This window comes from Musca domestica, unplaced genomic scaffold (assembly GCF_030504385.1).
Source record: "Musca domestica strain aabys unplaced genomic scaffold, Musca_domestica.polishedcontigs.V.1.1 46, whole genome shotgun sequence".
Lineage (NCBI taxonomy): Eukaryota > Metazoa > Arthropoda > Insecta > Diptera > Muscidae > Musca > Musca domestica.
In genome coordinates, this window is record NW_026712336.1 from 109,586 (window position 1) to 125,681 (window position 16,096).

General features: G+C 33.2%; 4 protein-coding genes across 4 annotated transcripts; all 4 read right to left on the reverse strand.

The window, feature by feature from the left end:
* On the reverse strand, positions 1-826 carry LOC131804548 (uncharacterized). Its single transcript, XM_059127574.1, has 3 exons — positions 542-826; positions 298-465; positions 1-237 (listed from the first exon to the last, which is right to left on the reverse strand). Exons 1-3 carry the CDS (start codon positions 791-793, stop codon positions 52-54), a joined length of 606 nt encoding a protein of 201 aa, XP_058983557.1. The 5' UTR covers positions 794-826; the 3' UTR covers positions 1-51.
* Positions 827-4,225: 3,399 nt separating this feature from the next.
* On the reverse strand, positions 4,226-5,088 carry LOC131804583 (uncharacterized). The gene is made up of 3 exons (XM_059127635.1): positions 4,717-5,088; positions 4,474-4,641; positions 4,226-4,403 (listed from the first exon to the last, which is right to left on the reverse strand). The coding sequence occupies exons 1-3, from the start codon at positions 4,966-4,968 to the stop codon at positions 4,233-4,235; spliced, it is 591 nt and encodes a 196-aa protein (XP_058983618.1). The 5' UTR covers positions 4,969-5,088; the 3' UTR covers positions 4,226-4,232.
* Positions 5,089-8,066: 2,978 nt separating this feature from the next.
* LOC131804584 (uncharacterized) lies at positions 8,067-8,933 on the reverse strand. Its single transcript, XM_059127636.1, has 3 exons — positions 8,622-8,933; positions 8,366-8,533; positions 8,067-8,300 (listed from the first exon to the last, which is right to left on the reverse strand). Exons 1-3 carry the CDS (start codon positions 8,853-8,855, stop codon positions 8,127-8,129), a joined length of 576 nt encoding a protein of 191 aa, XP_058983619.1. The 5' UTR covers positions 8,856-8,933; the 3' UTR covers positions 8,067-8,126.
* Positions 8,934-13,747: 4,814 nt separating this feature from the next.
* Positions 13,748-14,611, reverse strand: LOC131804541 (uncharacterized). Its single transcript, XM_059127554.1, has 3 exons — positions 14,373-14,611; positions 13,992-14,159; positions 13,748-13,921 (listed from the first exon to the last, which is right to left on the reverse strand). Exons 1-3 carry the CDS (start codon positions 14,604-14,606, stop codon positions 13,748-13,750), a joined length of 576 nt encoding a protein of 191 aa, XP_058983537.1. The 5' UTR covers positions 14,607-14,611.
* Between the last annotated feature and the right edge of the window lie 1,485 nt (positions 14,612-16,096).

Sequence of the window (16,096 nt, forward strand, 5' to 3'; positions counted from 1 at the left end):
TCAATTATTTAATAGCTTGAAATTTGACACTTAATCCTGTTGTATACACTCTCACATGCTTCTTTGTTTTTTAACTTTTGCAAAGACACCAATCAATTCAAAACAATACGATCTGGGACGTTTCATATTATTTTCGTCATAGGCATAGACGTTGACCACGATTTTATGACGTCCCTCCAAATTTATGAAATATTCTGCAGCAGTGTACACATTATAGGGACGATAATGAATAGTGTGCTAGAAATAGAGAAGAACAAAAAATGAAGAAAGATTCACCAACCAAATTTCCCAACCTACCCCAAAATTATTTATACATTTGCGCTCATTTTCGGGAACATTAACAGTCCACACGGGATACCACGGAGAAAGCGCATCATATTGGACCCGACAAAAGTCTCCGAGACGCATTGTTAGAATTGTTGGCTGCCAGGAACCGCGTTTAAATTTCAAAATCTCTCCAATTACCTAGAGATGAAAATCGCAAATTGAAAAGAAAATAAATTAAATTTAAGTGTCTCCCTAGCAAAAAAAAAAAACTAACCTCTATGCGATCGGTGGGTTTTACATCTTCCCATATAAAGGTCATATTACCCTCAACGCGAACAACACCGTCATTATATTCCAAAATTATTTCGGATATATCAACAATATCTAGGATTCCATTGGTGCCGGGTTTATCAGGACAGGCGGTAAATATTTGATCATCGTCTGGTGTAAATTCATAGACGGCTCCTTGTAACATCTGCCAGGAAAGTGTGAAGAATATCCACCCTGTTGGTTTTGGAAATAACATTTTCCTTTGTTGAAATTCCGTCGTTTTTCGCAAAGTTTCAAAGTTTTTTGAAATATTTGATCGGTTTGCTGGTATTATGTATTTATAGTGTGGCAGATTTATGCCCTACCCTATAATTTGCAACTTTGTATAATTTGCAATTTTGTATTTCACAACTTTGTATGTCAGATCGCCATCGGACAAGAATAATAATTACAATGTAGGAGAATAAAGTTAAAATACTTTTTAAAACAATGTTTACCATGGCGGATTTCTGTGCAAATAGTTTAAAAATAATATTTAAAAAATATGGATTTTTTTAAATAATAAAAATTTTTTTTTGTAATTTTTTAAGACAATTTGAAATATTTTTGTGATTTTTTTCTTAACATTGATAGAGATATTTTATTGGTATATATTGAAAATAGAGTGTTCTTTTCGTTGGCAACTTATAGTGAAATTTAGTGTAGAATATTTTACTCTTTGATACTTTCTGTCTAAAACAAAGTTTTATGTTACTTTCATGCAAAACTTAAAAAAAGCGCAACAGAAAATCATCCAAAAATAATTTTTTTTTATTTTTTTTCAACATTGATACAAATATTTTCCTGATAAATAATGAAGATAGAAAGTTGCTTCCTTTCATGACTTATAGTGAAATTTTGTGTAGAATGTTTCCCTCTTTAATACTTTCTATGTAAAATGAAGATTTTTGTCATTTGCATGCATCAACTAGAAAAAAGGCCCAAACAAATTCCTATAAAAATATGGAATATTTTCAAGTATTTTTTCGCAACATTGATGTATATATTATCTTGATATGTAATGAAAATAGCAAGATCTTTTCTTTGGTGACTTATAGTGAAATTTGATGAAGAATATTTCCTCCTTTCAAATTTTTCGTCTAAAATGAGATTTTATGCTACTTTTATGCGTCAACTCAAAAAAAGATCGAATCAAAATCCTTCAAATACTAAAAAATATTTTTTGCGTTTTCCTTGCAAATTTGATACAAATATTTTCTTGACATATAGTGAAACTAGAGATTTCTTATCGTTGGTGACCTATAGTTATATATGATAGAGAACATTTTTCTCTTTGATATTCTCAATCTGAAACGAAGTTTTCTACTAATTTCATGCATCAACTCGGAAACTGCCAAAAAATCCATTGACAAAATAGTAGATATTTTCGGTTTTTTGACAATATCAATACAAATATATTCTTGATATATAATGAAAATAGACATTTCTTTTCTTCGGTGACTTATAGTAAAATTTGATGGAGAATATTTCTTCTTTTCGAACTTTTTGTCTAAAATGAAATTTTATGTTACTTTCATGCGTCAATTCAAAAAAAGGGTCGAACAAAAATCCATCAAAAACTAGGAAATATTTTTTGCGTTTTCCTCACAAATTTGATACAAATATTTTCTCGATATATAATGGAACTAGAGATTTATTTTCTTTGGAGACATGCAGTGAAATTCGGTGTAGAGCATTTTATCCTTTAAAACTTTCTGCCTAAAATTAAGTTTAAGTGTCAATTTTATGCATCAGCTTCAAAAGAAGGTCAAAGAAAAATCCATCAAAAAATAGAAAATATTTTTGTTTTTTTTTACAATATTGGTTCAAATATTTTCTTGATATATATTAAATATTGACATTTCTTTTCTTTGGTGACTTATAGTGAAATTACATGAACAATGTTTTTCCCTTTGATACTTTTCATCTAAAATGAAGGTTTATATCACATTCATGCATCAACTCAAAAAATACCGAAAAAATCCATAAAAAAATTTAAAATATTTTCTCGCTTTTTTTGCAAAATTCATTGAAATATTTTTTTGATATATAACAAAAACAAGAGATTTATTTTCTTTGGTGGCTCATAGTAAAATGTGGTATAGAATATTTTCTACTTTGAAAGCTTCTGTCTAAAAATTTCTGTCTAAAATTTAATGCTACTTTCATGCATCAACTCAGAAAAAGCCAAAGCAAATTCCATCTAAAAATAAAAAAATATTTTTATAAATTTCCTTCCAAATTCGATATGTAATGAAAATAGAGAATTCACATCTTTGGTGACTTATAGTGAAATTTGATGAAGAATATTTCCGCCATTAACACTATTTCTCCGAAATGAAGTTTTATATCACTTTCATGCATCGACTAAAAAAAGGCCGAAAAAAATCTATCAAAACATAGAAAATATTTTCTCGTTTTTTTGCAACATTGAATCAAATATTTTCTTCATATATAATGATAATAGAGATAGAGATAATAGAGACTTCTTTTCTATGGTGGCACATAGTAAAATTTGGTATAGAATATTTTCTCCTTTGATAGTTTCTGTCTAAAATAAATTTTAATGGTACTTTTATGCATCAGCTCAAAAACAGCCAAAGCTAATTCAACAAAAAAATCGAAATATTTCGTCGATTATTATTTTTTTTTTTTTTAATTATTACAGGTATTTTCTTAATATATAATAAAATAGAGATTTCTTTTAATTGGTGACTCATAGTGAAATTTACTGCAGAATATATTCCCCTTTAATACTTTCTGTATAAAATCAAGTTTTATGTCACTTTCATGCATCAACTCAAAAATAGACCAAAGAAAAATCCATCAAAAAAACGAAATATTTTGTCGATTTTTATTTTCAACATTGTTACAGGTATTTTCTTGTTATATAATGAAAATTGATATTTCTTTTATTTGGTAACTCATAGTGAAATTTAATGTAGAATATATTCACCTTTAATACTTTTTGTCTAAAATGAAGTTTTATGCCACTTCCATGCATCTATTCAAAAATAGACCAAAGAAAAATCTATCAAAAAACACATCTATTTCGGCAATATTGATACAAATATTTCCTTGATATGCAATGAAAATGGGGACGTCATGTCTTTGGTGGCTTTTCGTGAAATTTGGTGTAGAATATTTTTCCCTCTGATATTTTTTGTCTAAAATGAAGTTTTATGTCACTTTCATGCCTCGAATCGAAAAAAGAGCAAAGAAACATCCCTCAAAAATAGGGAAATATTTTTTTGCTTTTTTTTAAAACATTCAAAGAAATATTTTCTTGATATATAAAGGGAATAAGGATACCTTGTCCTTAGTAACTTGTAGTGAAATTTGATGAAGAATATTTTCGTCTTTGACGTCAGCCGTCTAAAGTGTTGTTTTTAAGGAGAACTTTACAAAAACTCACATGAAGTACGAAATTAAGCCTAAAGTGTGTTTTTAGCATTTCCTGACGTTTAGATACAATTTAGAGTTATGATTTGTTATGAGACCTAGAGTGAAATTTTATGACAAATAATTTTTTAGAATATTTTGGCTTGTTACAATCCAGTTAAGGGAGTTTTTAGGTAACTTTAAAAGTATAATATTTTTTTTATTTTTCCATTATTTAATTGTTTAAAATTTGAAACTTAACCTATTCTTCTTTGTTATCTAACTTTTGCAAATACCCCAATCACTTCGAAACAATACGATTTCGGACGTTTCCTACCATTTTCGTCATAGGCATAGATGTTGACCACGATTTTATGGCGTCCCTCCAAGTTTATAAAATATTTTACAGTAGTATTCACATTATAGGGACGATAATGAATAGTGTGCTGGGAAGGGAAAAAACCAAAAAAATTAGAAAAAAAACAACAACAAGACCAACCAAATTTCTCAACCTACCCCAACATTGTTTATACATTTTCGCTCATTTTCGGGAACATTAACACTCCACACGGCATACCACGGAGCAAGTGGATCATATTGGACACGACAAAAGTCTCTGAGACGCATTGTGAGAATGGTTGGCTGCCAGGATCCGCGTTGAAATTTCAACATCTCTCCAATTACCTGGAGAAGAAAATAGCAAATTGGAAAGAAAATAAATTAAATTTATTTGTAATCCTAGGAAAAAAGAAAACTAACCTCCATGCGATCGGTAGGTTTTACATCTTTCCATATAAAGGTCATATTACCCTCAACGCGAACAACACCGTCATTATATTCCAAAATTATTTCGGATATATCAACAATATCTAGGATTCCATTGGTGCCGGGCTTATCAGGACAGGCGGTAAATATTTGATCATCGTCTGGTGTAAATTCATAGTCGGCTCCTTGTAACATCTGCCAGGAAAGTGTGAAGAATATCCACCCAGTTGGTTTTGGAAATAACATTTTCCTTTGTTGAAATTCCGTCGTTTTCCGCAAAGTTTCAAAGTTTTTTGAAATATTTGATCGGTTTGCTGGTATTATGTATTTATAGTGGCAGACTTATGCGCTACCCTATAATTTGCAACTTTGTATAATTTGCAATTTTGTATTTCACAACTTTGTATGTCAGATCGTCATCGGACAGGAATAATAATTACAATGTTGGAGTATAAATTAAAATACTTTTTAAAACAATGTTTACAATCGCGGATTTCTTTTCAAATATTTTTAAAACAATATTTAAGAAATATGCATTTTTTAAATAAAAAAAAAAAATAGCATTTTTTTAAGGCGATTTGAAGTATTTTTGCAATTTTTTTCTTAACATTGATAGATACATTTTTTTGATATATAATGAAAATAGAGTGTTCTTTCCGTTGGCGACTTATAGTGAAATTTAGTGTAGAATATTTTACTGTTTGATACTTTCTGTCTAAAACAAAGTTTTATGTTACTTTCATGCAATAAAAAAAAAGCGCAACAAAAATCATCCAAAAATAATTTTTTTTATTTTTTTTCAACATTGATACAAATATTTTCCTGATAAATAATGAAGATAGAAAGTTGCTTCCTTTCATGACTTATAGTGAAATTTTGTGTAGAATATTTCCCTCTTTAATACTTTCTATGTAAAATGAAGATTTTTGCCATTTGCATGCATCAACTCGAAAAAAGGCCCAAACAAATTCCTATAAAAATATGGAATATTTTCAAGTATTTTTTCGCAACATTGATGTATATATTATCTTGATATGTAATGAAAATAGCAAGATCTTTTCTTTGGTGACTTATAGTGAAATTTGATGAAGAATATTTCCTCCTTTCAAATTTTTCGTCTAAAATGAGATTTTATGTTACTTTTATGCGTCAACTCAAAAAAAGATCGAATCAAAATCCTTCAAAAACTAAAAAATATTTTTTGCGTTTTCCTTGCAAATTTGATACAAATATTTTCTTGACATATAATGAAACTAGATTTTTCTTTTCTTTGGAGACTTGCAGTGAAATTCGGCGCAGAACATTTTATCCTTTGAAGCTTTCTGCCTAAAATTAATTTAATGTCAATTTCATGCACCAGCTTGAAAGAAGGTCGAAAAAAATCCATCAAAAAATAGAAAATATTTTCGTTTATTTTTTATCAACATTGATTCAAATATTTTCTTGATATATATTAGATATAGACATTTCTTTTCTTTGATGACCTATAGTGAAATTTGATGAAGAATGTTTTTTCCTTTGATACTTTTCATCTAAAATGAAGGTTTATATCACTTTCATGCATCAATTCAAAAAAGACCGAACAAATCAATACAAAAAATATAAAATATTTTTTCGCTTTTTTTGGCAACATTGATTAAAATCTTTTCTTGATATATATTAAATATAGATTTTTCTTTTCTTTTGTGATCTATGGTAAAATTTTGTATAGAATATTTTCCCCTCTAATACTTTCTGTCTAAAATAAAGTTTAATGCTACTTTCATGCATCCACTCACAAAAAAGCAGCCAAAGCAAATTTCATAAAAAAATAATTTTGTTTTTTTTAATTTTCTTGCAAATTTGATATATAATGAAAATATAGGATTCATATCTTTGGTGACTTATAATGAAATTTGATGGAGAATATTTCCGCCTTTAATACTATCTCTCAGAAATGAGGTTTTATGACGCATTTATGCATCAACTCAAAAAAGGACGGAGAAATATATCAAAAAATTTAAAATATTTTATCGTTTTTTTGCAACATTGATTGAAATATTTTCTTGATATATAATGATAATAGTTATTTCTTTTCTTTGGTGGCTCATAGTGAAATTTTGTACAGAATATTTTCTCCTTTCATAGCTTCTGTCTAAAATAAAGTTTAATGCTACTTTCACGCATCAACTCAAAAAACAGTCAAATCTAATTCCATCAAAAAATACGAAATTTTTTGTCGATTTTTTTTTTTCAACATTGTTTTAGGTATTTTCTTAATATATAATGAAAATAGTGCTTTTATTTATTTGGTGACTCATAGTGAAATTTACTGAAGAATATATTCCCCTTCAATAGTTTTTGTCTAAAATAAAGTTTTATGTCACTTTCATGCATCAATTCAAAAATAGGCCAAAGAAAAATCTATCAAAAACACATCTTTTTTCGGCAAATACAAATATTTCCTTGATGATAATAGGGATGTCATATCTTTAGTGACTTTCTGTGAAATTTGGTATAGAATATTTTTTCCTCTGGTATTTTTTGTCCAAAATGAAGTTATAGGTCACTTTCATGCCTCGAATCGAAAAAAACGAAGAAAAATCCCTCAAAAATGGGAAATATTTTTTTACATTTTTTAAAACATTGAAAAATAAATATTTTCTTGATTTATAAAGAACATAAGGATATCTTCTCTTTGGTAACTTTTAGTGAAATTTGACGAAGAATATTTTCGTTTTTGACGTCATCCTTCTAAAGTGTTGCTTTCTTGGAGAATTTTACATAAACTCTCTTGAAATACAACATTAACCCCAAGATGTGTTTTTAGCATTTATTTAATTCTTGGGGTTCTGGTAAGATTAAAAGTTTTGATTTGTTCGGAGACCTATAGTGAAAATCTATGGCAAATAATTTTGTTGAATATGTTGGTTTGTTACCATTCCGTTTTAAGGGAGTTCTTAGCTTTAAAAAAAAGAACCAAAAGACTGCTTTGGTGAGTCGCTTGAGGTTTAATTTTTTCCAGTAAAAATAATCCTTGTATTGCGATCAGGGATTTTAAGGAACCTCAATTCGAAATTTTCCAAAAAAAACTTGGGAGAATGGGCTACCTGGCACTCCACCAACATGACCCCTTTTGAGACTCGTTTAAGGGTTAAAATGGTAGACCAAAATAATCCTCAAATTGCTATCAGTAATATATGCCGAAGACAATATTTATCAAAAAAAGACAGAATTCCAAGGAATCTTATTTCGAAAATTTATAATAAAAAAATGTAGGAGATGGGAAACTTGCCATACTTCACCCCCTCCTACACCACGCTTTAATTCCATAATCTGCTGAGTTTCTCCTGTATTTATTTTTTTTCTGTTGCTTAGTGTTATTTATTTATTTCCTCTGTCATATTCCACTGTTTTAATCTGTTTCATTTCACTTTAATAAATTCACCAGAAATTTGAAAGCACACAGCAGCATTACGACGCTTAACATTCAGTTTGTCATAGGCATCCAGGTGGATGACGATTTTGTGACGGCCCTCCATGTTGGTGGGAAAATCGTTGACAGTTTCCACATCGAATGGCTGGTAATGGTAAACATGCTGTAAATGCAAAATAAATATTTTAAATTATTATTAAAAAAATAAAATTTAGCACATTTTATTACTCCATAATGATTTATGCATTTTCGGTCCTCCTCGCGGATGTGACGAGTCCATATGTCATACCATATTGAGTTGTTATCAAATTGACGCTCACAGAAATTAAAAACTCGCACGAAGAAGGTTGTTGGCTGCCAAGTGCCACGTTGGAATTTGAAGAGTTCGCCATAGCCCTAAAGAACAAAAAAAAGAGAGAGGGAGAGAGAGAGTAAATCCCCAGGAAATATGTATATGATCAACAAAAAAATAACCCCAACTTACAGCAATCCGATCTGTGGGCTCCACATCCTCCCACATCATTTTAGCCTCACCGCTACAGCTAACATAGCCCTCATTGAATTCAATTGTAAGTCCCGTTAAATCGACTATGTCAAAAATTCCCTTAGTGTCCGGCATATTTGGACAATCTTCAGCAATATCCTCACTGTCCCGTATAAAATCGAAACGATGTCCAGCCGCCAGGGAAACTGAACCCAAAATCCAAATCCACAGCATTTTTCAAAAGGTGTAGTATTTCTCTCGGCGGAATACGAAATAATACAATTCAATAAAATTCCACATTCCGTTTTATATCTGTTGTGCAATTTTGAAATAAAAATGTGATTCTAATTTTATCTTAGATTATTCGGATAATCTGTAACAGCATTAAATGGTATCAGTAAACAAATTAAAATTATTATTTTCATGGGGAGGCAACAACAGCTGCAGAAATGCTGGTACCATTTAATCGCAAGCACATAATTATACCCTACACCACATAGCGGTAAGGGTATTATGTCTTTGGGCATTTGTTTGTAACAGGGGGAAGGAAGCGCGATAGACCCATGGTTACTTTTGAGGATCTTCATAGAATCACTTTCTGAGTCGATTTATGCATGTAAGTCGCACTTATTATCCGATTGAGATTAAATTTTGCAAACAATATTTGTTTGGCCCAAGGACGAACCCTATTGAAATTGGTGATAATCGGAACACATTTAGATATAGCTCCCATATATCTTCAACCGATTTCGGGTTAGTTGTGCACCAAATGGCCAATATAAGTCCAAATGATCTGAATTTTGGAATATCCCACCGAATTCAGTCTAGAAGCAAGTAAAATCAAATTTGGTGAATATTAGTTCAGATATAGCTATAGCTCCCATATATATGTTTCATCCGATTTGGAGTTTTAAGTTCTTCACATGCAATCCAGAAAAATGTTATTTAGTACAGGACATCAGATACTGCTCGAAAATGCCTCTGTTTTTAATTTAAAATTCAATTAAAAAATTTTTACTTCTACTACATGTGTCTCGTACCATCGCTCGATACCGTGACACTGGTAGCGTAGCCCAACATCAAGGAGGTGGATGGAAGAAAACATCAACATCAGCAGAAATGGTTTGAAAAGTAATGAAACGACTTGATCGAAACCCGCGTCGCAATGGCCGAAAAATGGCTCGTGAGCTGAACATATCGCAATATTCCATTCGGCAAATATTGTAAAATGAGCTCGGGGTAACGCCATGAAAATTTCAAAAAGTGCAAGAACTTATACCGCAACGGAAAGAAAGTAGACTCAAAAGAGCTAAAGAGTTGCTTCGCTTGGCCGAATGTGGTGAACTGCCGAATTTGGTTTTCTCCGATGAGAAAACATTCCATTTGTTGGTCACCAGAACTCAAGCGCCGGCCATGGTGATGGTGCCGGCCGCCATAACGCCCGATGATCGCTCTCCGCTCGTATTAATCAACCGTGGCGTCAGAATAAATGCCGAAAATATTCTGAAGGGTGTATTAATGCCATGGGCACGCAGACCTTGGACATTCCAACAGACTCAGCAACATCGCATTCAGCACGCGCCACCCAATGGTTACAAAATGAGGTTCCTCGCTTCATTTCCAGCACACAATGCCACCAAAATCTCCGGATAACAATCCGTTGGACTATTGTGACTGAAGTATATTGGAAAGCAAAGTTGGCACTAAAAATACCAAAGTGTCGATCACCTCAAGCAAGCGCTTCGCAGGGAATGGGCCAAAATACCGCAGAGCAACGTTCGGGCAGCATGTGATGGCCGTTCATTGACCGTATAAAGGCCATAATTCGTGCCAAAGGTGACCAATTCGAATAAATCTAAACTTATTCTAAAATTCCGACATTTTCTTTACAAAAGAAATGGAAAAACTATAGCATTTGACTTAGTTGCAGTTTTTAATCTCACAGAATATCCTTTCAGGGTCTTCAATAAAAGAAGACGTTGTCCAATCTTCTGTAATGGGACTATCTTTCAAGGTTTTTATTCAAAAGATAGTTTGAAGGTCTTATATATAAAGAAGGCATTCTGAAAGTTTTCTATAAACAAACCACAATTGCAATGGCTTCTTAAAATTGAAAATGATTCCAATCTACAAAAAGTCCTTTTAATGAACTTCTATAATGAAGAGACCTTCCAATTCCTCTATAATGGAAGACCTTTGAAAGGTCTAGAAGGAGACGAACTTTCACCTAGGTCGTCGATCAATAGCCGACAAAATACGCACAGACGTGTGACTCGTCCGCAGTCTCGTTTCTAGTTAGCCACGATTTGAGCCAGCTATCCCAGTGCTTATCACGCTCCCAGCACTTCGCAAGCTCCCAACGCTTTGCCCGCTCCCAGTTTTTTAATAAGCTCCCAGCTCTTAAGCAGCTCAAGTTCACAGCCAGTTCACTGTTCTTAGCCAGCTCCCACTAACCGATCTTTTCCCACAGAAAACCCGAATAACACAAAGTATAGTCACACACCCATCGACAGTCGAAACAAACAGCCACCAGATTGCCCAGAACCGAAGGCCACCCAATTACCTCGAGCCGACCACAATCCGAGTAGCGCAGAGCCGAACTACTCACACGACAACTGCCGAGACGACATCAAACCGATTACCCAACCCGAAGGCGAACCGATTACCGCGAGCCGATCACAATTCGAGTAGTGCACACACGTCTGATCTCCACCTGGACCGACAGCATCCGAAAACAGCCTTTTCCCATACAAGACTTTTTTAAAGATTTTCTATATGGGACATATTTTGGATACTTGCCCTTCATAGAAGACATCTTGAAAAGCGTTTTTCCATAGAAAAAGTTTTGAGAAGTAATTTCCCATCAAAGGCCTTCAAATGAGATCTGCATCTATGGAAAGCCCTTTCAAATGTCTTCTACAATAGGAAATTTTTTGAAAAAGAATTTTTGCATAGAAAACCTTTTGAAAAGACTTCTTCCACAGATGACGGCCATCTTAAGCAGAGGGTCTTTTACAGAGTTCTTCCCTCTTCGAATATCTTTTAGAAGAGCTTCCAAACCTTTTTTCTAACCCTTAAAAATTCCATTCCATGGAAAATCCTAAAAATCCCTCTTCCATACAAAACTACTGAGAAGACCATTGGCAATTTCATTAAATAGTTTCTTTGGCAATATTACCGATATCAATTAGAGGATTATTTTTGTGTAACATAACATAACCCTCAAGCGAGTCACCAAAGGAGTCTTGTTGGTGGAGTGAAGATCTCCATTTTTCCAAATTTTTATTTTTTTTTTTTAATTTCTAGTTGTGATTTGAGGTGGCCTTTTTTAATAGAAAGCTCTTGGCTAAGTCGAAAAAAGACAAGAGAAAAATTCATAAAAAAAATCCTTCGTTTTTTCGCAAAATTGATTCAATGATTTTCTTGATATATAAGGAAAATATAGATTTCTTTTCTTTGGAGACTTATAGTAAAATTTGCTGTAGAATATTACTCTATTTGATACTTTCTGTATAAAATGATGATTTTTGTAAGTTTTATGTATCAACTCGAAAGAGGACGGATAAAATCCATCAAAAAAAACAGCAAAAAATTGCGAGTTTTTTTTCGCAACATTGGTGGATATATGTTCTTGATATATAATGAAAATAGAGAGTTCTCTTCTTTGGTGACTTACAGTGAAATTTGATGGAGAATATTTTTCTCTTCGATGTCGTTCTTCTAAAATGTTGTTTTATTGGAGAATTTTTCATAAAATCAGATGAAGGTCGTACTTAGCCCTAAAATGTGTTTGTGAATATTTAGAAATCCCTGCTGTTTAGGTTGTATTTAGAGTTTTTATGTATTCTGGGACCTATAGTAAAATTCTACGACAAATAATTTTGTAGTTTATTTTGATTTGCTACGATCTCATTTAAAGGGATTTTTAACCATTTTTTGAAAAATGGACAAAAATTACACATATTCTTGGCTTGTTTGGGGGTTAAAATGTACCACCCGAAAAATCGTCGAAGACACTATATACCTAAAATGCATGCATTTTAAGGAATATTAACCCGAAAATTTCTAAAGAAAACTTAAAGAGTGGGGAACTTGCCGCACAAAACCAAAATGACCTCTTTGGTGACTCGCTTGAGAGTTATAATGTTTAACCGAAATATTCCTCGTATTTTTATAAGTATAAGTAGAATATTTTGATTTGCTACGATCTCATTTAAAAGGAGTTTTCAAACATTTTTTGTTAAAAGGGCAAAAAAGACCCCTTTGTCGACTCGCTTGAGGGTTAGAATGTCTAACCCGAATAATCCTCCTATTATTATCAGTAATATATTCCAAGACACAATATACCTAAAATTTATGGATTCCAAGGAATATTAATCTAAAACTATCAAAAAAAATAAAAGATGGGAGAACTTGCCTCACTACACCAAGAGGACCCCTTTGGTGGCACGCTTGGGAGTTATAATGCTTAACAAAAATATTCCTCGTATTATTATAAATATAAGTAGAATATTTTGGTGTTTTCAAATTTTTTTTTTTTTTGTAAAAAGGACAAAAAAGACCCCTTTGTTGACTCCCTTGAGTTTTAAAATATTTAGCCCGGATAATCCTCCTATTATTATCAGTAATATATATTCCAAGCCACTATATACCTAAAATGCATGGATTCCAAGGAATATTAATCCCAAAAAAATACGAATATTAATCAAAAAAAAATTAAAGAGGGGGGATCTTACCCGTCTACTTCGGCAAAAGGACCCCTTTTGGTGACTCACTTGAGAGTTAAAAGGTTTGACCGAATTATAGCCCGTATTTAAAGTAAGTAAAAGTACTACAACGCAAAAAGTCCAATTAATTTTACGTTGAATATTTCAAAAAATTTGTGGAAGTATGAAGAATTTGCTGCCCTCCACCCCCTCCTATTTAGGTTACTTGGCAATGTAATCTTTGAAAACGCCAATCTTGCATTTTTATCTCGACTTTCATAATCTACTAAACTTTTCCTGGAATACTTCTTTTCCTTGGCTTAAATTCGTTATACTTTCAAAAGCATTTGAAGGCAATCATCCTACCCGCCCCTCTTTTCTATCCGATTTTAGACTAATTTATTTATTTCCACCGAAACCTCATTTCACTTTAATAAATTCACCAGAAATTTGAAAACACACTTCAGCATTGGAACGTCGAACATTTAACTTGTCATAGGCATCCAGGTGGATGACGATTTTATGACGCCCCTCCATGTTGGTGGGAAAATAGCTGACAGTCTCCACATCAAATGGTTCGTAATGGTAGACATGCTGCAATATATAAAAAGTATTCAAAATTATTATGAAAAGGGAATTTCCGAGAATTTGAAAAATGTTTTACTCCATAATTATTTATGCATTTTTGGTCCTCCCGGCGTATGTGACGACTCCAGACATTATACCATATTGTGGTGGCATCAAATTGTCGCTTACAGAAGTTAAATTCATGTACCAGTACGGTTGTTGGCTGCCAAGTGCCACGTTGAAATTTGAAGAGCGCAGAGTAACCCTACAAAAAACGAGAGAGAGAGAGAGAGAGAGAGAGAGAGAGAGAGAGAGAGAGAGAGAGGGAGGGAGAGAGAGCAAGTTTAGATTATTTTTGGGTTAAAAACACATTTTTAACGTCACATATCCTGTGGGGCCACATATCCTGTAAGGACATATATCCTGTGGAGACACATATATCCTGTAAGGGTACATCTCCTTTGTGAAAGTTTCTTACATCAACACGATCCGTGGCTTCCACACCCTTCCAATGCATTGTCATTTGGCCCCTGCCGCTAACATAACCCTCTTTGAATTCAATTATAAATTCCGAAAAATCAACAATATCATGAATTCCCATTGCCTCTGGTCGATCTGGACACTTTTCGAAAATTTCATCATTATCCACAATAAAATCGAAATAAGATCCCATTACTAGGGGTATGGAACAAACTATCCAAATCCAAGGCATGGTTTTTCGACTCTCACGTTTACACACAAAAGAACCCAGGTTGCAGTGTGACAACTCCTTTTATATTTGTTGGATTTGACATTTAAATAGTGGCTAGAGATTAATTTCTCATTAGAGATAATTTAGCTAAAAGATAATCGGAAATAGAATTAATTTGTAACGCAATTACGATGACAGTACAGGGCAAAACTTTGGATATACGAACAGTTAACCGATGTTTATAATATAAAAATTATTTTTCTAAATTGTTACCACTTTCTAACTTCGGATATTTTTGCCATGCTTTATTAAAATGGCTATAACTCAATTCAAAATTAATTTTTTCAAATCGCTATAACTCTTTTTGTTAGTTTTGTTCAAAGGAGTCCTTCTAACGGTCATGCAATTATAAAAGGGCTCTCGAAGATCATCTGTCTTTAGTGTGAGAAGAAAAAACTGCAACCAACTTCAGACTGCTGTCATTTCCAAGCCACTCGTCCGACAGCTGTTAGAATTATTCCAGTGACAGGTCATTATATTGTTTACAAGCGCACAAAAGCATTTTGGTGAGAATTTTCCAGAAAAAAAGTTATTCGTGATGGAATTCAAGCGTTATAATGTGATTTCTTTTTATTTGGCTGGAAAAGCACATGTGGCTATCGTTAGAGCACTCCAGCATTTAATTGTGATACTGGTAGGGTAGCCCGACGTCAAGGAAGTAGACGGAAGAAAACTGCAACATAAGCAGAAATGGTTTGAAAAATAAATAAGCTACTTGATCGAAACCCACGTCGCAGTGGCCGAAAAATGGCTCGTGAGCTAAACATATCGCAATATTCGATTCGGCAAATATTGAAAAATTAGCTCGGGGTAAAGCCATTGAAATTCCAAAAAGTGCAAGAACTTACACCGCAACAGAAGGAAAATAGACTCCAAAGAGCTAAAGAGTTGCTTCGCTTTGACGAAAGTGGTGAACTGCCGAATTTGGTTTTCTCCGATGAGAAAACATTCGTTGTCCAGAAGATTGTAAAGATTGTCCAGCAGATCGTATGTCGTTTGGCCACCAAAACTCAAGCCCCGGCCATGGTGATGGTGTGGGCCGCCATAACACCCGATGGTCGATCTCCGCCAGCATTAATCTACCGTGGCATCAGAATAAATACCGAATATTATCGTGAAAATATTCTGGAGGGTGTATTAAAACCTTGGGCACGCAAACATTTTATCCGCAGACCTTGGCCAATCCAACAGGACTCAGCACCATTGCACTCAGCACGCGCCACCCAAGAATGGTTACAAAATGAGGTTCCTCACTTCATTTCCAGCGCACAATGGCCACCAAAATCAATACGTTGGATTATTTTGTCTGGAGTATTTTGGAAAGCAAGGTTGGCACTACAAAATACCAAAGTATCGATCACCTCAAGTAAGTGCTTCGCCGAGAATGGGGCAAAGTAACACAGAGCAACATCCGGGCAGCGTGTGACGGTTTCATTGGCCGTTTGAAGGCC

Excerpts from the sequence above, each read along its gene's own strand:
- LOC131804548 (XM_059127574.1), bottom strand. The coding sequence starts at position 793 with ATGTTATTTCCAAAACCAACAGGGTGGATATTCTTCACACTTTCCTGG. Across the intron at positions 466-541 it reads AACCCACCGATCGCATAGAG|GTAATTGGAGAGATTTTGAA; the intron begins GTTAGTTTTTTT and ends TTTCATCTCTAG. Across the intron at positions 238-297 it reads AATGTATAAATAATTTTGGG|CACACTATTCATTATCGTCC; the intron begins GTAGGTTGGGAA and ends CTCTATTTCTAG.
- LOC131804583 (XM_059127635.1), bottom strand. The coding sequence starts at position 4,968 with ATGTTATTTCCAAAACCAACTGGGTGGATATTCTTCACACTTTCCTGG. Across the intron at positions 4,642-4,716 it reads AACCTACCGATCGCATGGAG|GTAATTGGAGAGATGTTGAA; the intron begins GTTAGTTTTCTT and ends TTTCTTCTCCAG. Across the intron at positions 4,404-4,473 it reads AATGTATAAACAATGTTGGG|CACACTATTCATTATCGTCC; the intron begins GTAGGTTGAGAA and ends TTCCCTTCCCAG.
- LOC131804584 (XM_059127636.1), bottom strand. The coding sequence starts at position 8,855 with ATGCTGTGGATTTGGATTTTGGGTTCAGTTTCCCTGGCGGCTGGACAT. Across the intron at positions 8,534-8,621 it reads AGCCCACAGATCGGATTGCT|GGCTATGGCGAACTCTTCAA; the intron begins GTAAGTTGGGGT and ends TTTGTTCTTTAG. Across the intron at positions 8,301-8,365 it reads AATGCATAAATCATTATGGA|CATGTTTACCATTACCAGCC; the intron begins GTAATAAAATGT and ends TTGCATTTACAG.
- LOC131804541 (XM_059127554.1), bottom strand. The coding sequence starts at position 14,606 with ATGCCTTGGATTTGGATAGTTTGTTCCATACCCCTAGTAATGGGATCT. Across the intron at positions 14,160-14,372 it reads AAGCCACGGATCGTGTTGAT|GGTTACTCTGCGCTCTTCAA; the intron begins GTAAGAAACTTT and ends CGTTTTTTGTAG. Across the intron at positions 13,922-13,991 it reads AATGCATAAATAATTATGGA|CATGTCTACCATTACGAACC; the intron begins GTAAAACATTTT and ends TATATATTGCAG.